This window comes from Mytilus trossulus, chromosome 14 (genome assembly GCF_036588685.1).
Source record: "Mytilus trossulus isolate FHL-02 chromosome 14, PNRI_Mtr1.1.1.hap1, whole genome shotgun sequence".
NCBI classification, from domain to species: Eukaryota; Metazoa; Mollusca; class Bivalvia; order Mytilida; family Mytilidae; genus Mytilus; species Mytilus trossulus.
The window spans coordinates 71,976,629-71,997,941 of NC_086386.1; the positions used below are offsets into that span (position 1 = coordinate 71,976,629).

At 31.9% G+C, this 21,313-nt stretch overlaps 1 protein-coding gene across 1 annotated transcript in view; it reads left to right on the forward strand.

The window, feature by feature from the left end:
- The window catches only part of LOC134695723 (uncharacterized), an 81,742-nt gene that overhangs the window by 35,394 nt on the left and 25,035 nt on the right, over window positions 1-21,313 (forward strand). Inside the window, exon 2 of the mRNA XM_063557109.1 lies at window positions 10,863-10,892. Coding sequence (XP_063413179.1) covers window positions 10,882-10,892 — 11 coding nt within the window. The 5' untranslated portion in view covers window positions 10,863-10,881. The remainder of the gene's footprint in view (window positions 1-10,862; window positions 10,893-21,313) is intronic.

The following is a 21,313-nucleotide window of genomic DNA, read 5'->3' on the forward strand; positions in this document are numbered from 1 at the left end:
CAAGATTTTTTTTACGTAGATGAAATAAATAAAATTAATATATTTAGATATAAGAATAGACCTGTCGGGTCATTTCAATCTAAGAGAGTAGGAGAGATTGAGAGCTGGGAGAAAAGAAAGAAAATTACTTGATTGTTACTGTACATGAAGTCAAGCTTGAAACGGCATGAGGGAGGGAAGAACAAAACAGTTATACATTTACTAGTACAATGTATAATACTTGACACAAGAAAATTATATAAACGAAATCTGTAAGAAAATTAGTAATGATGCATTTTGCGCTTGCACCAAAATAAATATCTCACAAATGATCAACTGATTGTTCAATTTTTATATGAAAAGGTACATTTTATTTTGTAAAAGTTAATTTTCAAATATTGAATAGTTCGGAATAATCTGAACACGTATTAAAAGATAAAAAATAACTAGAAGATTAAGATTAATTTTGCTCTCTATAGGAGAATGGTAAATGTGAGAGAAAAAACTGTCACAGTACATTACACATTTTGTTTTTATCTACACCAGTGACGTCAACTATTTGCTGTCAGTATAGAACCGAACATCTTCTTTTATTTTTATGTTTTCCCTTTAACGACACATATATAGGAGATATGAACTGGATAAGTAAAATTTTAAGGATGTTGTGTATATGCGCATGTCAACTCGATTTACAGCATTGTGTCCCTGTACTAAGTAAGGTCATCTGAAATAAATGGTGTTCGCTGTGCGTATGTCTATCTTTTTTTAAGGAGTCTGTTTAGTTGTTTTTGCGTTTGTTTTATATTGTGATTCTGTCCAATAACTTTTTGTAATTCTTATCATGTTGACCTGCGTTGCCAACGACAAACATCAGGTTTGTTAACTGCTCCACTGTCGCCCGCCCGTCCGTCCGAAATACACAGAGTTTTAAACTTTCGTTAAATTTTCTTGCATGTGACTTCGGTGAACGGGAATCATTTCATTTTTAGAATGCAGCTTGACAATAATGAATTGTAGTCTGTATGCAATGTAATTATTTGCAACGCAGCCACTTCCTGTTGGTGTATAGTTGGAGTTTTACAACACCCTCATTGTACATCATTGAACTTATCCTGTTCAGAATATCACTTCTCGGTGGTACATGTAACTATAGGGAACATATGATAGTCGGAAGTGGTACCAACTTTATTAGATTTTTACCATAAATATTAATTATATTTATATATGATTTAATTTTGGATGTAACACGTCTTCTGATAGGCTGACGTTATTTTGTTATGAACCCATAGACATAATTCAGTCATGCGATCATGACGTCATCAACGTTTTTTCATGGTTTCCCTTAAATATAAAAAATTTCTAAATAAAAACAAATGCGTAAATAGTAAATAGAGTCTTGTCAAAGTAAATAAAAGGTAGACTTAGAGCTCTGGTTATTGTCACAAAGGGAACTATTTTTATTTTGCAATCCTTTTGTAAAATCTGAAGTATTTCAACACAATATTTGCCGCTCTGAAAGATGTCTCTTCTGTTTCAACTATCGTCAACTTCGATTGCTATTATATCAAACAGATTGAAGAATCTCTATCAACATTGATATTCTGATAAATTTTGTCAGTGTTAAAACTGTATGATGCTGGAGTACGGGTTCGCGTCATATAGGCGTTGCTAATTCTTTTATGTTAATAAATATCAAACCCGAAAATATACTCTATATAACACTAGTCAATCGTATGATGCATGCATGTATCAGTATTACATGTGTAAATTTGTTCAGACTTGCTAAAGACCAAAATGACATCGACATAAAAGAGAGCAACTTTGTTCTAGATTTCTCAAAACCTGAATTAATAAATGTTAGAAAGACGATGGGGCTGACGACGAAACAAAACGGTAAACGTTTCAACTGATATACTACACTCGGGGTGGCAAAGGTATCTTTGTGTCTTGTTTCAGGGTCTAGGTCTCACTGCCAATATCCAGACAAGAGGTCGGGCATACTGAATATGGTGGTGTCAGATGCATCCTCTAGCCTTGGTAATGGAAAACAATTTGAGCGGCTTATCTTGTTAACGAACCTATAATCCACACAAAATCACAATTCCCAATATTTCATTTTAAACCACACGACCACTGCTAAAACATGCAACCTTAACTATGCATTCCTTGAGCAAAAAAATATACATGTAGATCAGAAATACTATGATAATATCTTTACTTGTTTTACTTTGATGTAGATAAACACATGCAAATGTTATACTCGTGTGAAAAGTAAAATATTTCTCTTACTGACAATTTGATAAATTTGTAATCAGAAATAAAAAGACTTTTTGCGTAATGTTGTCACTTTTTGTCTGACATTTTTATTCGCTTTATGATTCCACAATACAGGCATTGAAAATAAGAGTACATTTTGACTATCGTCTCTTATATCTAAAGTCTGTCTCATCCTAGACACTGATCTATTTCTAAAAAAAAGTTCTTATTATTAAGCATATCGCATTAAACTTGACTTTCTGTTGATTGGTATTTAGATATTTCATATAATCACATGTAAGACCACAATCCTTGACAGAAGAAGATACCCCTAGATACCCCTTGTTATCTAATATTTTTTTCTAATGGGTGGTATACCGACTTTATAACAAATAAAAATGACAAAAGTCGTAATCTGCAGCAATCGTACGCAGTTAGGTAAGTTTTATAACATAATATAAACCGTTAAGAATTGGTCCTCCCTCTTTTTGATTTAGTATCTGTAAGGGTGCTGGCAAGGCTGAGGGAGAGACATATAATATATATATATTGTTCACAAGTCTAATTAAACTCATCATAGATACCAGGACTAAATTATGTATATACGCCAGACGCGCGTCTACAAAAGACTCAACAATGACGCTCTAATCCAAAAAGGTTAAAAAGGCCAAATAAAGTACGAAGTTGAAGAGCATTTAGGACCAAAATTCCTCAAAGTTTTGCCAAATACAGCTAAGGTAATATGTATGCTTCTTATTTGTTTCTTTTGTTGTTATACTAATATCAGACTCCTTTTAAACTGCGTTTTGTTGTAGGTTTTTTTCTACAATAACTAGAGGTATGATTTGGGGGGGGGGGGGGGGTGAGATCGCACAAAACATGTTTATCCCAGCTCTATCGTTTGCGCCTGTCCCAAGTATGGAGCCTCTGGCCTTTGCTAGTCTTGTTTGATTTTTAATTTTAGTTCAAATATGTGTTCTAGACTTGAGTATTGCGTACATTTTCCGCGAACTAGAACATATTTTTGATTTGAAGCCAGATCAAGCCCGCCTCCGAGTAAGGGATATTACCAATGTGTTAAAGACATATTTTCTGCTTTTTTTATCGGTTTGTTGTTTTTTGAACAGATTCCATTCTCAATATTGTCCTTATTGTATCTCTATGCATTACGGAAATATGTAAGTCTTAGGTGAACTTTGGTTCTTTAAATTTATTTTTTGTTGGTCTTTCGATAACAAATTGAAATGCTTTGAAAATTGAACATCATTGAATTATAAATTTATCGATATGAAAATAAAATTTGACACTCATACGTGTTCTAAATATGCATTGGAATTATTTCCACTCTACACTAAGCAACTAACAATCAATCAGTCAATCTGACTCGTTTTATTCCGTTTCCGAAAATTATCGGAAAACTCAGGGGATATCACGTGGTACAAACGTAATGTTCCGATACGGTCATTATAACATCGATTCGGCTCACTTTTCTTTAAGTTGTTTATGAGTGTGTGTACCTTACGAACTATCACAATTAAGCATGGCGTATCCGTCTTGTACATACATATTTCATATTCCCATCACAATGACATGTTAGTCCTCCATCACATTGATGCATATAATTATTGTCACCAAAAATAAACAATCATACATCAATCATTCAGTTTTAACCTAAATCTTACACGTGTTGCTTATTTTTTTTTCGTGTTCTACATGTATGTCCTACTGAGCATGCGTGTCTCAAAGAGTATACAACTATTGTTGGACTATTTATAGACAATTCTTGACCTTGTAAAGCATAAATCTCTTTACGATATATAAAATGAATCAATGTATAAATAGTTAAAAAAAAATAATTGAAACATTCTTTTTGTGTTTTGTTTTGTTTTAGTTTTTTGTTTTGTTCGTTTAATGTTACGTTTCTTAGCTGTTCATGCAATTCGTTATTGTTATTCACTGAAAATCAGTGCATTACTGTTTTTTCTCTTGAATGATATATTGGTTGTTGCTTTATTTACTTGTTGTTTCGATATTTGTATTTATTTTTATTGACATCTTGTTGTCTTTTGGTTTACTGTATCATTGGGTTGTTGACGTATACCTACCATCTCCTTATACTTTAATCTATGTATTTAGTTTCGTTGCCGAAAAATATACTTAACAAGCTAGATTATAAGATGAATTCGACACTTAGCTTTATAGCTTTTTAAATTGCAGAAACATAACGCTACTCGCCGTATGATGCCACTGAAACGATGAAACTGAATCCAATAAAAAATAATTGTTATTAATTTAATGAATATAAAAAAGCAATATACATATATTAATTGCGGAATTAGCCTTTTTATCACAATATACACATCACAATTATAATGAAAGACTCTTTTAATTTTATTACGTCTTAACAAGGGTGTTTTCTCTTTACAGATAGAGGTTCAGCGGTATAATGTTTAGTCCTTTTTTATTTCCCTTGTCCTCTTGAAGTTCGTTTTGAAATCTGATTTTATTACCCTCTATTTTACTATTATCATATTAACGTTTAATGTATAGGTATACATTAATTGTATCACGATGATTCAAATGGAAATCCAAAATTGTTGGATCATAAAATAGTTTGAACTTCACATTAACATAAGCCTGTTCGACCGTCACTTTTGTAGACGAAACGCGCGTCTGGAGTAAAATATTTTTTTCATCCTGGTATCTATGATGAGTTTATCTGTTCGATTTTTCAACATTGTAATCCACGTTCAGATTACACTATTGAAAAGTGAGTATTTAAGCCGCGAATGTTGATGTTCAAAATAGAAGAACATATATCGAATTTATGTCGCTCTGGGAATAAACCGAATAATTTGACCCATCATCCGTAATCGATATGATTGATTGTTGGTTTCTAAAATTTCAGTGGCAAATAGTTCATTCCTGTTGAGGACGCACTTGCATAACTCTTGTAGAGAAACGAAATACAACGACTGAATTCTTAGGATAACCTTTTCCTGAGCGAATGAATGCATATGATAAGTTTTTACGGTCAACTGGCAAAAAAGTACAATTTGAAAGACAATTATGATTCATTGCAATCTTTCTTTTTTTTTTTTTTTTTTTTTTTTTTATTAAATATTTGACAATTTCATTTTCTACCCTTCAATATAATTTTCAAAATTTTCTATTTTAGCTCAATTTTGTAAAATTTATCTTTAATTAGTTTTTACGGTCCTTTAAAACTGAATTAAGTAGGTTTTAACAAATTTATCAATGAATTTTCAAATTCCTATCAAACTATTTTTCTACCTTTCATTCATATCGAAAACTTCTTACAAATCATTCGGATCACAAAGATAACAGAAGATAATACCAAATAAGGTCATCCAAGCGTGTGATCATTTGTACACATGTATGAGGGTCGGAATGGTGGTCCTTCCGATTTCTGTATTCTTTATTAAATTTAGAATAGAAATGGGGAATATCTCAAAGAGACAACAACAGACCATGGAGCATATCACAACCGAATGCCACCAAAGAGGTCTTCAACGGCAGCGAGAAAATCCTGCATCCGTAGGCCCTAAATAAAAATGTGTACTAGTTCAGAGAAAATGGATGTTATACTTAACTCCAAATCATACAGATAACTAAGATTTACAAAACCCACACAAGATTAACAAAGGCCAGAGTTGTTATGTTTTCTTTATCTTTTATAATTTGTTTTACCATTATTCTGTGTTCTCTATATATCCAGATATATTTGCATCCCATTTATAATTCTCATTGATGTATTGTTGTCGATTATTCTGAAGGTTATATGCCCATTATATTCAATTCTGTAATCCCCATGCAGAGCCTGTTGTATACATGTATATCCTTGACAAACATTTAAAGGATGGGTTGTCACGACTGCATTCATACTACTTGTATTGAACTGCGTGCGAAAATGCATGTTACATTCATGAAATATTTAGTGTTCTTACGCAAGAACTACTTTATGATGACTTTTTAATAGTAATCCATGTAATATGCATGCGAGACGTTAATTTATTGTGAGTTTAATACAAATTACACGTCACAGGTGTGGGAAAATTCGTCTAGTATTCATTCTGAAATAAACGAAGAGTATTTCATATTCGCATTAAAAGTGTCAAGCATATTCACACACTTACGACGCGTTAAAATTGCGTTGTTATTATTTTCGGTCCATTTGCTTGTAATATCGATTAATAGGATAGCATTAATATTTTCTGATATTATAGTAAAGTATGAACGTTATTAGATATCACTGATCAATATTAAAAGGAAGAGAATCTAAAAACAACAACCTAGCTACTTGAATTCCAAACATGTGTCTGAAGGTCTAGATGGAGTTTAACTGAATTAGCTTAAAGTGCAGAATTAGGGGTAACAAAAATAAAGAATAGAGAATAATGGACTGAAACATAAAATATAGACATATAAGCGTAAAAAAAGAAAATAATGTGGTGCTCAAATACGAATATTAAAAAGAAGACACAATAAATAAGTAGAAGAAAATGGTCTCAACATTTACAAAATGAAGAAATGTAAGACCACCATCAAGTTCTTCTTGTATGTGTCTGTTTCTAGTCATGCAAATCATGTATGTGTCTTTTCTTGGTAATGAACCTTCCCAGTGTTTGAAACGCATGCAGCTAGGTCAAACCAAAGACATCAAAATTAGCATAACACGCGACATGAAGGAGTAAGAGCATAGATTGTTCAGCTCGGATTCGGAATAAAAGGGCCTGAACCTCGTGAACATGCACGTTTAAAGTATACTCAGCGTGTCGGTCTAGGACGAACTCGCTTAAAACTCATATTTCGTTAACATTACAGTCTGTCCTGAATATGCGTATAATTTTGCCGCTAGACGTTAAGCAGCATCTCTTAATGTGTGGTTTGTTACTTGGAGACTTTTGTCTTGATTAAAAGGCAAATTGATTGATATCGATGTTTAATGTCAGTGACAAGTATAAAACAAAAATCAGGACGAGAACATGTTGATGAAATGTGATTTATTAGCTCTGATTCGAACTAGATCGAAACGCTAAGCCGGAATATAAACGTGATACATATCTCTTAGTACGTATTGGTTCGCAGAAACACATCTCATCATATCCAGACGCATTATTCTGACTTCGACCCGATCAGTCGTTTCTCTAACTCTTAAATACATACAGAGGTGACAAGAACGATTTAGAAAAAAGTACAATTGAACCAATTAAGCGAACAAGTAAATTAATACACAAGATACATGTATGCATAATTAAAAACTAATTAGGTAAATGTATGTTATTTCATAAAACATTGTTTGTGTTGGTCTCTCTCTTTCTCTATCTTTTTTTGTCTGTTTTTCTTAATATGAACTTTTTTGTTTTGTTGTGATGATGCACACGTCAATTGTTTGTTGTGTGAGTTATTTTGAAGAACATGTTGGTATGCGGGGGAGTCAATAAATACATACATGTATCTGACATTTCTACCTGTAAGAAACGGATAGTGCGTTTCAATGTACATGTAGCTGCAATAATCAGTGACATCACCACAAGTGGGATGTCATCACAAACAGGTTTTACCGGAAGTCGTCTTCAATTAATAATCCTTGTCTCGTTCATGTTTTTATTTGCATAAAACACTTAAGATTTTTGTTATACACATTTTATGGACGAACTAAAAGTTCCTCTCGGGCGTTCAACGTATAAAGTCAATATGTGCAGACTGATGCGTTGTATCAGGTCACGTTTGACTTTAGTGTTTGAAAAAGCAGTGTCACTTCTCTACATGTACAAGTACTCCTGACCTTTAAGTGGCACTCTACTAACAAAAAGTTTGAAGTGACTCGTTTGAAGCCACAGGTGCGCGACTAGATTTTTAAAATATATTTTTATATACTGAATGAACTAACGGTAGTGTAGTCAATATGCATACAAATATTTTGAAAAGCTCGTCTCCGGCTCTTCTGAAGCTAGATGGTGCTTTGCTTGCAAAAAAAATGATGAATTCCTTTACCGATATTCCTATTGTTGTCGAGATGTTAAAGTGTTATTATAAAAGAGCTTTCAATTCGAATAAAAGGAAATATGTTGGAAACGTCAATGAAATACTAGACAAACGACACAGTTGCGGAGAAAGGGGGCGTACATTTTAAGTATAAATAGTACAAATATTGTTTAGTCTGACTCGCTCAGCTCGACCCTTTATTTTACATTATCGTAAAATATGCCTTCCGTTTCAAGAATCTTCCAAAAAGATGTCTATATGGCAACATAAATTATAGTCTTCCACTATGCATAGGTGATTTTTCACCATCATTAATTTAGATTCGCACATCCCTCACCATGCTCACTGTATACCAATTGTTTTGGTTTATCTGTACTGTTTGAAGTACACACTTTTTAAAATTCATTTTACAATCACAACACTCCTACAATATATAGATATATAAATAATTCTATATATATAATATGCATGTTCATTTTAATAATTCAAAGTTTAAAATTGATTTACACAGATAGCTTATATATTGACCCTAGCTATCCAAAGCCATGATATACTTCTAGATACTTCACACTAAGCTTATATATTGACCCTAGCTATCCAAAGCCATGATATACTTCTAGATACTTCACACTAAGCTTATATATTGACCCTAGCTATCCAAAGCCATGATATACTTCTAGATACTTCACACTAAGCTTATATATTGACCCTAGCTATCCAAAGCCATGATATACTTCTAGATACTTCACACTAAGCTTATATATTGACCCTAGCTATCCAAAGCCATGATATACTTCTAGATACTTCACACTAAGCTTATATATTGACCCTAGCTATCCAAAGCCATGATATACTTCTAGATACTTCACACTAAGCTTATATATTGACCCTAGCTATCCAAAGCCATGATATACTTCTAGATACTTCACACTAAGCTTATATATTGACCCTAGCTATCCAAAGCCATGATATACTTCTAGATACTTCACACTTAGCTTTTATAATAAAGTCGACTCTTGAAACTGACGGTTCGTTCTTCTTTTCGACTGAATAAACAAGTCAATATGTGGACCGATCTTCTTTTTTTTAAATTATTACACATACATGTAAATCATCTGCTTTATTCCTCTTTCTGTGTGTTAGAAAAGAAAGGGTTCATACAAAATAAGAAGATGTGGGATGATTGCCAATGAGACATCACTCCACTAGAAACCAAATCATATATTAGGTCACCGTATGATATTCAACAATGAGCAAAACCCATACCGCATAGTCAGCTATAAAAGGTTCCAACATGACAAAAGTAAAAAATCAATTGAGCTTGACATTTCGACAACAATCCTATAAGAGAACAAATTAAGTTGATGTAAGCAATTTTCTAATGATAAAGCACAACCAGTCTAATGAACAAATCCCATGCCGCATGGGAAGCTATATATGACCCGACTAACAAACGTTCTGATTTAGGATAAACCATAGACAATGAGTAAATCCAGCCTACAATTTGGGGGAAAACTTCACTGTTTCCGATGATTGTGTCTTGTATACTTTGTTTGTGTTTTGTTTGTGTTTTTTTTTTGCCGAAATTCTTTATGCATTCGAAGATGAAGTTTCTGTTTAGCTTTAAATTCATTAAGTAAGATCTATTAATTATATTAGGATAAGCCTATACTAATCTTGCAGACGCCAATTTACTTATTTTAAAGCGTCGCCCGAAAACTAGATTTGCGACAGATACGTGTACTTTAAAATAGACTATATTGATAACCAAAAATGTAGTAATACCGTGCGCGCGCAAAGACGCGTTTCCGGAAACAGCATTCATTGGGTACCTCTTACCAAAAATAAGAAAACGAAATTAAAAAGAAGCTTGTTTTTTGGGGAAATTGTGATATTTGTTGTAAACCCAATATATCCGTCCTTTTATATCTATACAAATTATCAGTAGGGTACGAATTGAACTATTTGTAATCGGTCAGTAGATCAGTAATACAATTTTAATATATCTGTGTTTTAATTCAACATGGCACTATGACATATCTACAAATCAATGAAATAATACATATTACGTGCAACGAGGTGCATACAATGCATCGAGCTGTGCATACGTGAGCAAAGACATCTTTCATCACAAATTTTATCGCAAAAATAAAAAGTCCATGTGGTTATTGTATAGACTTCGACAACTATAAATATGTGTGATGCACGTGTTTTCCTTTTGGGGCTTTTTCTATATTTGAATGTTGTAAAGGTTTAACTTAACGAGATTTGATTTGTTAATTGGTAATACGTTATCACATACACGTCACAATACAAAGTGACTTTGAGATACATGATTTATGGTTAAAATATATAGAAATTTTTGGAATATCACACTTTGGTGAAAGGTCTACAGAGTACTAGTCTGTAAGTCAGCTTTTTAAATTTTCGTGCGGAATTTGAGATGATATTTTATGTTATAGAGTGACAAGACATTTCTGGAATATATAACACTTTGCTGAAAGATCAATTGAGTGTGTATTTGTCCGTTGTTGTTCTTTTTTCTTAAAATTTTCGCATGATATTTGAGATCTTTATTTTGTGGTATAAAATAAAGGGTCTTTTTTGGATTATTGCAGTTTGCTGAAAGGTCCAGCGATGTGTAATATGTAAGTTATATTTTTGTTTTTCCTACTTTTTTTAGTGGTTATTGTGTCTTTCGTTATTGCTTATGTGCTTTTTTGTATTTTGTTTTTTTGTTTGTTGGCATATTATGTTGTTTTTTTTTAATAGTTTTTCAGATTATAAAGTTAATCACTGTAACCCTACTTATAATGTTTGTTTGGTTTGTCTACACATTTTTTTTCTCAAAATAGCGGAGTTTTATACGACTGTCATACAAGTGAGAGTTTAATCTAGCTATTAAACAAGGTTGACTCCATCTACTTAAGGAAATGCCGGTATCAAGTCAGGAACATGACAGTTGTTTCCATCTATTTCATGTATTTGTGCTTTTGATTTTGCCATTTGATTTTTCGTTTGTATTTTTCCTAGTAGTTCGGTATTTTTTTCTATATTTTTTTACTTTGTGTGCTGACATGATATTAAAGGTTTAGATGCCAAAAGATTTTATAAGCCGGTATAATCTTAATGTGCGGTGCTTATAGAGGTATTAATCAAACTTAATGATACTAAACGAGTCGCGACTTCCTTAAACTTTTTTCGAAATTTTACGTAGCATACATGACTGTTAAATTGCGTAGTTGTAAATCAAATCTTAATCATTTTAAAATTTATTACTTTTATATTTAAGCATTGATTGAGTGTGTCTGATTGCGTTTGACTTATCACTATATAAAAACTATTTTTCAAATACTGTCGCATCTTACAGTTAAGGATATGTCAATTGAAGGCGGTATGATATATCATAACAGGTGCTACTAGTGGGACAGGAACTTGCACCCTTCTAAAGCTCCTGAGTTCATGACCGCTTTTTATGATTCGCTTGCTAAATCTTTTTTATTTAAAATGTTTTGTTAACTGTTGTAGATCTTTAGTGTTCTGCCATGTTGCTTTGATTTCAGCGCTTTTTGGAATTTACGTGCCTGAATTATTTTTGAATTTATTAAATAACACGGTATCCTTAAACAGAATTAAAGGCAACATTGTATATATTTTAGTTTAATCATACACTGGTATTGAAAACTGTTTTAAAAAAAATAATATTCTTCAGGATTTAAGTAGTACTATTTCTGCAAAGAATTTAAATCATTTTGTAAAAAATAAAAAAGACCGTTAGTATAAATTTAACTATATGTCTTACAGATTTTTAGTTGTTTTTGTGATGGCATATGAAGACAAATAAATTCTTGTGTTACATAATATGTAAATTTATATAATTCCAATGAAAGTTATAATTTTAGTTCTTAACTGTCACCAATATATTCAATGTATTACTTTTTTGTGTTAAAGTGTTTAATTATGAATGGAGTAGTAAAGTCAGTAATTCAGTGTGTTACATATTTGTTTTTCGTTCATTTTTTTACATAAATAAGGCCGTTAGTTTTCTCGCTTGAATTGTTTTACATTGTCTTATCGGGGCCTTTTATAGCTGACTATGCGGTATGGGCTTTGCTCATTGTTGAAGGCCGTACGGTTACCTATAGTTGCTAATGTCTGTGTCATTTTGGTCTTTTGTGGATAGTTGTCTCATTGGCAATCATACCACATCTTCCTTTTTAGAAGAATAGTATTGCTACAAAAGTTACAATTGACATAACTTAAAGGTTTCCATTTTTTTTAAAATCATCTAGTGGTCTTTCATGCTTTTGAACGAAAACAAAATAGAAAACATCAATTGTGTAATACGTCTCATGAATAGAGTGAATTTCTAAACAAAAATCTATTTCACAAAACAGTTTTGACTAAAATCGCAAGTCGCGAATAAGGCTTAGATGTTATAAGCATTAAGTAAATGCTTTGGTGTTTTCAAAAAAATAAGAATTGACCTCAACCTTTTGCTTCGGTAAATATAATATTATTTAGGTAACATATTTGTATATCAATCTCAATAAAATTCTTTAATCATATACATGGCTGTAATGTTGAACATGACTGTGTTATAAAACATTGAAAATATAGAAAATTATAAATCCATTTTATAGTTTGCTTAAAATTAATCTAAATTGCTTGATATTTTCTCTGTTTCATTTTTAGTCATCTGTATAGATTTTTAAAAATTACAATGCATTTGAAAATACAGTCGGATGTATATTATCTTATCAGTAGATTTAACAAAATAGGCATATATTGGATAGGCTTTATTTAAACTAATGCACGTACGAATGGACGAAACAAATAAACCACTCCGTAAAAAAAACGGTAGTCGCTAAGCTTTGTGGATTAAGATCTGGTACAAGCAAATATAATGACATGTATTGCACAAACCTGACCCCAGTACCCCAAGAATACATATCTAGCACAAAATGTAATTATGCAACAATACTACTTTACTTAAATCCTTGATAAACTTCGAAAATCAGTGGTCGTAAATCGTCCAAATTGTCGTAAAATGCAGGCCAACGATTTTGAAAAGGGGAAGGGGCATGGGATTTACTGTTTTGGTTTGTGCTTTATATTTTCAATGCTGAATAACACGACGAGATTTGGTAGACAGATTCGTGCAATAACTGTAACGAAAGTTTTATCAATGTTTACTTTTAATTACCCGTCACGAGTCTTCAAGATAAATCACGTGATTTTTTTAGTCATGTTTGTTATGGTCGCACCAAGCACCAAGCCTTCTCGTATTTGCGTCATGCTGCTCTACGGAGTAGTTTTTTAAGTAGTCCCTTGTGATTCATTAATTTTCGTTTAAACCGATTAACATTAAATTTATATGCAGCATTATTTCGCAATGAAGCCGTAAATTCATTATTTTGACAGTTTTAATATATAATAACAGTACTACTTGTTAGTCTCGATAGTGAACTAGCAGGTGAGAACTAGTAAGTTAAAACAATTTGACTATAATATACTTTACCGTGCAGAGCCATAAAGAGTGTTTCCTTACAAAATATATCATGGACAGGATATGATTCGCTCTCGTTTGTATGAAATATTACTGCTTTGGGAGTATCATTATTCTGAACTAGGAACGTGAAACATACATTTATTTCTATTTCAATATGAGATAGGTCACAAAAGCAGCAAAGACTATCAGGTATACCAACTGAGATATATAGTAAATTGAAATATTCGTTATAAATGAATGTTCGACTTGCAAACAGACAGTCTTAAATAAAATAGAAATCGATGCCTTTATGTTTGGCTGTCTTAAATAAAATGGTTATTAGCTAATTTTAAAATATTCAAGTTTCGAAAATTTTGATTGTGTTCCAACAATAATTGAACTTTTCGCTGATTTCTTATTTTAAACTTTATAATTTTAACACTACATAGAAGTTCTTTACAATGCAGACTATATATAATTAACTTTTCTTCTGTAAATTAGTTTTAACAAGTGTTATATTATTCAAACAGCCCGATAAGTGATGTAATGTACGATTTCCGACTCTTATGCAATGACCTTACCACTCAAATTAAGTGAAGACAGCAAAGTTTTAAATCAAACGGAAAGATATGTGATGATAAAATGAGTATTCCTATTTCTGTACTTCATCAGATCAAGTACTTCAAATCTGGTTTTAGCGACTACAAACTTATTGTTAACATTTATTTAAAAATTTAATGCTTATTTTTGTAAATTTATTGGGTTGTAAAAGCGTCGCTTGAAGTACATTTTGCTTATATGTTTATAAAGATGTTCAAATCAGATTAGGCTTATATTCTTAGTTCAATCTGCCTGTTCAATTGAAAATCAGCATCATTTGTTATTTTCGAGTATTTTAAATGTCATTTGAGTGGCCGTCTGCTTAAGAATCTGCCAGTTGTGAAATAATGACAAACAAACAAAACCACTGAAGTTGACTTTCGGCATTTTTGTTTAGCAATGGAGTTGTCAGTTTACTTTCGATTTATGAGTTTGAATGTCCCTCTGGTATCATTCGCCTCACTTTGACCTTAATCAAGTTCAAATTGTTTAAAGGTTCACGAATACACATTCTTTTCCTTTTCGTGTTCTGGTAATTCAAGGTATAATTTGGTTGAAATGCACTACAAATTGAAAATTAAGGGGAGGTAACTCAATAATTTACTTTCATTCTTACAAAAAGTTATGTATAGATTTCTACCATCTACCATTTCTAACTCATTGTGAGAGCAGTTTCAAAATAGAATGATGAGGTTGGTGTTGTTGTTTTTACGACCTTTAAACTTTTCTCACTTCTTACAAAGACTGGCACTTCAGGGCATTACACGTGGGATAAGCACTTTTGGAGTGTTGCAGATCTCATATAAATGTATGTGATGGCCCTTGCGTGATGTCATCCAAATGTACTTTCTTATATTTTGTCGAATTGTTGTCTCTTTTCATGAATTGTACATTATAAAGTCTTTGAAAATATAACCATTTAGTGTATCTTATCGACTAGTTTCAATTAATTAAACAGTAATTCGTTGACGAAGTGATATTTGAGCTTTAACGAAACACTTCAACTGAGTTTGAACATAAACTATATATATATAGTATACCCTTGTACTCTAAATTAATTTAACCAGTGTAATATTACTAGCATCTGAGCACTCCGGTTAAATGAAGCAATATGAAATTTTCGACATTGGTGAAATGACCCTTCCTCACACATTAAGTGTAGACATACCAGTTTCTAATCAAATGAAAAAGGAATTTGATTGGAGGTGATAAAATTTGTACTTCTACTATTATGAACCTATATCGTCTTACGTACAAAGTTAACGCGTAATGATATGATTAAATAATGCATTAATCTGTAGTGATATCATGTGTACACAATATTAACATGTTCTCCTCCAATATTTTTTTTAATTTTTGAGACGCACTAATTAATTTTTTTTAATTTTTGACAAATGCATGCATTTTTTAATTTTTAATTTTTGACACTCATTTTTTTAGATGTAGATTTGTACTTTAAACACAGGTTAATCATGAAGATCAATGATAAAGGCATAAAGCACATAACTATCTTAACTTTATGTTTATATATTACCTTTCGAATAATTCATTAGGTTGTAATTGTGTTTGGATGATGACCGTAGCATCAGAAGTGACCGTCAGTATTTCTGTAAAAGGCGCTTACTCGCCAATAAAAACTGACCACTACGAAATAGCCAACAGCTCTGATAGTGGCGTTTCAACAACACAAAATCATTTTTAATTTCATGCTGATGTATAATCTTTCGAATAATTCGTCCTTGTATTCTTTTTTTTGTTTCTTTCCGTTTGATGTCAGCGCAAGATTTACATGCTTTTTTATCTATCCAGATTTCAATTCCAATGTGGAAGCAACGACAATCAATAAAACAAATATGAAAAAAAAATAAAGATCACATGACCTTGTAAATGTAGCACAAGCCCGCATTCCCAAGGTCAGAGTCTCTGCTTAAATACCATCTGGTGCCACATTTATAAATCTGTTTTAATTATCCGAAACATTCTTCCAATTTGAAAAGTTTAAATTAAACTTTTCTTTATAAAATCATTTCCTTATCAAATTAAATGGGATGATTAATTCTATATCAGCAGACGTTTCCCCATTTAGATGTCAACTTAATCAATCTCAAATTAAAATAAATTCAAAATAATCAAATTGTCTTGCAGTATGTTAAATGGGTTTTGCTCATTTTTGAAGGCCGCACGATGATTTTGAGTTGTTAGTTTTTACTTCAGTTGGTTTCTGGTGAAGAGTTGTCTCATTGTCAATCAAACCACATTTTCTAATTTGTATATTGGTTTGAATTTTACATTATCTAAATTTGTCGAAATATTAGGATAAATATATAAGGTTAACCTTTTAAACTTTCATTTTATCAGAGGAGACATGGATTCTTCATAAAGCCAATAATTTGCCATGATTTAGTACATTCTATTTAGATTTATCTACGGCCAAACTGATACATTTGTTGTGAAATTTGATTTCAAATAATTCCATGAGATATTAACATATTATGGTCTGGTCAGTTTCGATTAACTTTTATATATACGGTCAACAAAACAAGTGAATAAATTCACCAGGTACATGGACTCGGTCAGGAAAGTTGTAAGTAACATTTGAGTTATTTTCTTTTAGTCATTATATTTTTTATAAAAAATTAAGTCAAAAAAGAAAAAAATGATTATTGAAAATTAGAAAATATTTTTGAAGTTAAAATTGTGTCACTCTGAATAATCTTATACTAATTGCTGGACGTTGAATAAGAAAAGGTTTTTAGTTGATAAAAAGAATAAGTCATGGAGGGGAAATAATATTGTGACACTTTTTTTTTGAAACCTTAAATAGGCTGAGAGGTTGACAAAGTTGTCTGGTTTCAACAATAATTTAACCCAAAGAACAATTTCATAGAAATTATACTGCGACACATAAATTTTCATTTCGTAGTAATTAAGGTATTGTGAAAAATAATACTCAAAGATCTTTTTTGTCGACGCAGGCGCTTGACCTGATTTCATTGAATTTTGGCACCGGCGCCAAAATAATAATACAAAAATAAAAGAGGGTAAAAATCTGATAAACTACTCTTATTGTAATATCGTATGGAAAAGAATCAGAACACATTCAATATCTTAAGATATTACAGACTTTTACCAAAACAAATAAGACCAAAAAACAAATTCGATTTTTTAAGGAAAACACAAATGTTGCTACTTGCAACGCCATGAAAAGAATTATAGTTCTAATTTATACGTTGTTTTTCAAATACAACAAACGTTTATATCCACTATTTTATATTAAAGAAAATATGTAGTGCAATTCTAGATAATAAGTACAGAATGATTTAATTCTGTTTCTCATAAATGCATAAAAACCTTACTGTTTCAAAAAGCCATCTATATTCAACTAGTTCTACCCCATATAAAGTTCCTTTTTTCTATTCTAATTTCAATTCTTCTTGTTAAAGGTCGAATTTTAAACGGAAATTTGCAACCCAAATGTTTGACTTAAAAAACAAATTTCTTTAAAATGTGTGTCACTCAAAGACCTTGACATACTAACGATACAGTAACCTCTGAAAGGAAATCGTAATCGTATCTGATGCTTAGATTTCACATGATGATAACTGATTTCTTCAAACACTGTGTAGACCTTGAAATTGTAATGAAGTTACCTTGCTGTTGATACCGTCAGAGTTATCTAAACGCTTAAGGTTGCCGAAGGTGGTCTGCATTACGTCACAACTTGAATGATTTACAACACGTGGGAACATCTGTTGACATGGCGCTGCACTGAAATGATATCACGTGATAACTTTAATGTTTATGCTGCAAAAGACCATAAGGCAAATAGATTTAGATAGGAAAACTATGTGTCTTGCGTAACTCTTACTACTTACTGCATAATCTAATCCAATTAGAAGTTTTTATCACGGTTATCTACCTTATCTCTCAGAGTTATGCCCCTTTTGACGTTGTTGATAAGAAAACCCAAACTTTACTCGATAAGTCAGATGCCTCTGATTTGCAGTTTGAAATAAACAAGGCGGCCATTTAGTTGTATCAGTAAAAGTAGGGCTATAAATTTTAGGCAAATTAAAATTTTAAAAAATCAAGGTCGTTTTTACGTACGTACGTCAGTGAACGCTTGTATACTAGTGACATCTTTTGATAAGCTGCGTTTATTTTCATTAAAATGATACACCATTGATATCACCTTATCTTTATCAATGAGGAAAATCATCTACATTACGCGAGAGGGGAACGATAATTTTCTGCAATGCTAATTTGAAAACAAATGGTTACCCCAGACATAAACATATCAACAAATTAGAAATTCGATCGTCAACCAAGTTAGAAATAAACAGACTCTACAATCTGTGTACTAGCATCAAGTTATCAAAACTCTTGTTACCTTTGACTTCTAATCTTCTGGAGTTTGTTTTCTGCAACTTTTACCAACGGGAGGACAATAAGAGGGGTAAATAAAAGGTCAAATAGCATTGATAAAAGAAAAGAAAAACGCCAAAAGTTTTTACATCAAACAGAAAGCTTATGTGTATAATAACTAAAATGTATTGAGTAAAACCTTACTCAGATGACAAGGTAGAGTCTAAATACCATACTCCAATGTAGCTGCCACCGTATCATGTAGCAGAAATGTCTTACTCCAATATAGCTGCCGCCGAATCAAGTTATATAAATGTCTTACTCAAATATTGCTGCCGCCGTATCAAGTTATAGAGATGTTTTACTCCAATAAAGCTGCCGCCGTATCAAGTTATAGAAATGTTTTACTCCAATATATCTGCCGCCGTATCAAGTTATAGAAATGTCTTACTCCAATAAAGCTGTCGCCGTATCAAGTTATAGAAATGTTTTACTCCAATATATCTGCCGCCGTATCAAGTTATAGAAATGTCTTACTCCAATGTATCTGCCGCCGTATCAAGTTATAGAAATGTCTTATGTCTTACTCTAATGAAGTTGCCGCCGTATCAAGCTATAGAAATGTCTTAAGCTAATTCATTGACAGACTTATGAAGACTTATAAATAAGAGAGTTCGTTTCACCTTTAAGTAATCCAGTTGCAAGTGATAAATAAACGCATCTTGATAATTATCAAATGTAATTCAGTGCCAATGTAAAATGATTTTATCCAGTAAACTGACGAATGATAGAAATGTAATATAATATACAATTATACCTGCATTGCAGGTGGCAGAACTGATTGATAACTAACAGTATATGATAGCATGGATAAGCCATCCTTTTAATGAGAAATATATCTAATAATCTCATTTAAAATTCTGAAATTAAAACCAAAGTATCAATGTGGTCCTTATTTTGAAGAAATGTGATAAACATCGAAGACTTTTATAGTTGACAATCTATTTTAACTGGACCCCTGTTGTGTTTTTACCTTCGGTGCGAAGATATAATAGATGAAATGGCGGACCATTTTTTACAATATATTTTAACTTCTATCTTGATATAATATTGATAAGCATCTGATATATGTCACGTGACGTGGAGTCAATATTGTTTTCAGGCAACATGTGTGTCTTTCAAACCGTTCGTTGTTTCGTTCCAATTGTTTTAAATATTTTCATGGCAGGGCCACGTTACAGCTTTCTATGCGGTATGGGTTTTGCTCATTGTGAAGATTGTACGGCGACCTGCTGTTTCTAACTTCTACGCCCTTTTGTCTCGAGTGAAAATTTGTCTCGTGTAAAATCATATCACATCCTTTTATTTTTATATCAAATGTACATAGATACTGTACTTTTGTATATAATATCTAAAACTATCAGTTATCAAAAAAATGTTCAAACTTTAATTATAAATTAAGCAAGCTGAGAAATAAATGACGAGGGTTACATTTTGCTTTGAAAAGAAATGTTCCTACTCATTTATCTATCATATAAATATGTTTTCAACTTCATAGTTCAAACAAATTAAGTTCGTTTGCTAGCAAAAGCAGGAGGAATCCTTTGAAATATATCGACCTGGTGACTGCAATGCACTTTAAAAGTTCTCAGAATAAGGTTTCTTTTTCTATCTTTAAATTTGAAAACTCTGCTCTACATTTTACGATATATTATATCTATACATGTAGTAATGAATATCGGTTGATGTATTAGATTATACTTGAACTATAAATATGAGCTACAAATGAATATCTAGAAAGCTGTTAACCTATATAGGGTTGAACAAAATCTCTATACGGAAAGTAGAAGGACGCCTCCGGGTGCGGGAATTTCTCGTTACATTGAAGACCTGTTGGTGACCTTCTGCTGTTGTTTTTTTTTATGGTCGTGTTGTTGTCTCTTTGATACATTCCCCATTTCCATTCTCAATTTTATCTGTATGTATCTTTAATTTCGTATTTGAAAGTCCAAAAATCCTTTAAAGTCTTTATACATGTACAAGTATACGTGCATTTGCATAACATCGATTTGTATCCGACGCAGCTTATAAGTTGTTTAATATCATTTTAGTGTATTTATTATTGTAATAAAAACAAACAGTAGTTATAAACACCTATGCACCGATTGTCAACTCTGCGCTTTTAAAACATAAAATATCAAACAGGTTGTACCGTTGCCTATAAATGCTTACATCAAATTCAAATAAACTTTGGTGGACAGTTGTCTCATTGGCAATCATTTTAAACTTCAAAGTAGAAATTATGTACATATAATACTTAATCTATATCAAGCTTTGAGTGAACAAGATGGCGAAGTGAGTGTCCTCAGTATGGCCAATTGGCAAAATCTATATCAAACTTTGAATGAACAAGATGGCGAAGTGAGTGTCCTATGACCATTTGGCAAAATCTATATCAAACTTTGAATGAACAAGATGGCGAAGTGAGTGTCCTAATATGACCATTTGACAAAATCTATATCAAGCTTTGAATGAACAAGATGGCGAAGTGAGTGTCCTATGACCATTTGGCAAAATCTATATAAAGCTTTGAATGAATAAGATGGCGAAGCG